The following is a 2,500-nucleotide window of genomic DNA, read 5'->3' on the forward strand; positions in this document are numbered from 1 at the left end:
TGAATTGGCTATGGTGTAAGAATTATAGCTAGATAAAAAATAATCTCGAGAGCACTTACTTGAAGAATAGACGAGTGTCAGCAGATAGACCAATGATGAGATCACCCTGATCTGCGTCCGCTCCTCCATGGTGTCGGGCTTGCACTGAGGATGTACCCAAGTCGTGACAATATTTATACAGATTTGCACCGCACTGCCGGTCCTTCGCTTTACCCCCGAAGTGAGGAAATCTGTCCTTGATGTGTTTAATGAAGTATATTTTGATGGTTTGTCTTGTCCTTTATCTGTGTGAGGAAATTCTTAAAAGAAAGTCACACTTACTTCATTATTTAATTCACAACTGTAATCTCTAAGAAACGTATGTGGGATAATGGTAATTAAGTTTTTGTAAGCTATTATTATTATTATTATTATTATTATTATTATTATTATTATTATTATTATTATTATTATTATTATTATTATTATTATTATTTGCTAAGCTACAACCCTAGTTGGAAAAGAAGGATGCTATAAGCCCAGGGGATCCAAGAGGGAAAATAGGCTAGTGTGGAAAGGAAACATGGAAAAGTAAAATATTTCAAGAACAGCAACAACACCAAAATAAATATTTCCTTTATAAACTAACAAAAACTACCCAATATATATACATATGTACAGTATATGCATAATATATATATATATATATATATATATATATATATATATATATCTGTGTATATATATGTATATTCTTTTTTGTCAGCATCTTTTCCCACTTCTATGTGGGGTCGATGTTTCTGGCCAGCGTTCTCCATCTACCTCTGTCCCACACTTCATCACCGGTTAATCCCTTTGATCGAAGGTCATCCTTCATACAGGATCAGGGGAGGTTCCAATTCGTCGCCCACGGGGAACGCCTTAGAATTAATTTCATTTTCACAGTTTTCACTGGCCACATTTCTCCTGTCACCCTCTAGGGGGAGAGTGAATAGTCATACGGGGAAGGGTCTGGGAAAGGTTTAAAGGCCGCTCATGAGTGGCAGAGGCAAGGGACAGTGACATTACCCTCTCAAGCAGGACAATGCCCTAGAGACTGACCGTATATCATGTGATCAGCGCTCAAGCATCCTCTCCACCCAAGCTAGGACCAAGGAGGACCAGTTTGAGTAGGACTCGAACCCCAGTCTGTCGTTCACCAGTCAGGGACGTTACCACATCGGCCACCACAACAACCACGGCTCGGGTACACTTATATATATATATATATATATATATATATGTATATGTATATGTATATGTATAGGATGTATATATATATATACATATATATATATATATGTGTATATATATAGGATATATATATATATGTATATATATATATATGTATATATATATATATATATATATATATATATATATATATACACACACACACACATATATATATATATATATATATATATATATATATATATATATATCCCTGTGTGTGTTTTGCCTGCATTCATACACCCACTTATTAAGAAAAATGCTTACATTTTATATTGTCCAAGTGCAATTATGTATAAATGCTAATACGAATGTGCTATTATTAATACAAATGTTTGAATGTTGCTACGCATATCTGACACAGCAATATCATTTACTTGCAATGACTATAGAATATTCCACATCCAGTTGGTTGATTTCAATTATAATTTTGATAATTGCAATTAGTTTCATTAGAGTTTGTATACTAAAGACCCGTGAATAATTACGTATGGAATTATTTCATATTTCTTATTGAGCTAAAATATATTAATACAATGTCTTTTAATCTCTTTTGGCTTAAAAATGCTTAAATTATTCCAAAGATTAATTAAAGCTAATTATGTCTTTTGGAATTATCACCTTGTTTGCTTGTTTACCACGAAGGTCTTTCAGTTTTTCAATTCTACGTTTTACTGTAAATAAAAATTTTGCTTTTTATCCAATTTTCAATTTGGTATATTAATTTACTTAGATTTAATATTAATTTATGTCAAATATATTACTGAATATATCCCTTACCACGAACAAAATTGCTTTGAAAATACCATCTGGAGTCAAAATTGACTGAAATAGTCTAGCCAATAGGAAGACAGCTTCTAAGCACCTTAGCCAAAGAACGAAATTCTAAGCCAATAAGAGACGGGTATCCAAAATGCTTCAGTTGGAGGCCTCTGATAGGCTGAAGGAAAACACCAGGGTTTTCGGAGCATTTCCCTACGAGCCCTGGACGTGTGAAGGTTAGTTGAGTGTGGTTCCCAAAGATTTGAGTGAAATTTTATTATAATAGGTCTCAGATATATAAGAGAAATGTTAGCTATTTAGGTTATGTTACTTCAAATACGATTTAAACTGTAATTCGCTATAAGAAATGGACGAGTGCTGGCGAGTTTGGCCTTTTTTCTGTAAGTATCTGTCGATTAAAGTGTGAAGACTATTTTTCTCTCTTAATTTGCTTGCATTTGCTTTTGGCAACTGTTTAAAGGTTTAA

The 2,500-nt window shown here is 33.2% G+C and overlaps 1 protein-coding gene and 1 long non-coding RNA gene across 2 annotated transcripts in view; one reads left to right on the top strand and one right to left on the bottom strand.

Annotated features, from left to right (window-relative positions):
* LOC137643715 (uncharacterized) overlaps positions 1-140 on the bottom strand; it is a 6,301-nt gene extending 6,161 nt beyond the window's left edge. Inside the window, exon 1 of the mRNA XM_068376418.1 lies at positions 60-140. Within this exon, the coding sequence (XP_068232519.1) occupies positions 60-129 (70 nt within the window). The 5' untranslated portion in view covers positions 130-140. The remainder of the gene's footprint in view (positions 1-59) is intronic.
* Positions 141-2,165: 2,025 nt separating this feature from the next.
* The window catches only part of LOC137643716 (uncharacterized), a 30,192-nt gene continuing 29,857 nt past the window's right edge, over positions 2,166-2,500 (top strand). Inside the window, exon 1 of the long non-coding RNA XR_011045054.1 lies at positions 2,166-2,249. This is a non-coding gene — a long non-coding RNA (uncharacterized lncRNA). The remainder of the gene's footprint in view (positions 2,250-2,500) is intronic.

The sequence above is a fragment of the Palaemon carinicauda genome, chromosome 7 (genome assembly GCF_036898095.1).
Source record: "Palaemon carinicauda isolate YSFRI2023 chromosome 7, ASM3689809v2, whole genome shotgun sequence".
NCBI classification, from domain to species: domain Eukaryota; kingdom Metazoa; phylum Arthropoda; class Malacostraca; order Decapoda; family Palaemonidae; genus Palaemon; species Palaemon carinicauda.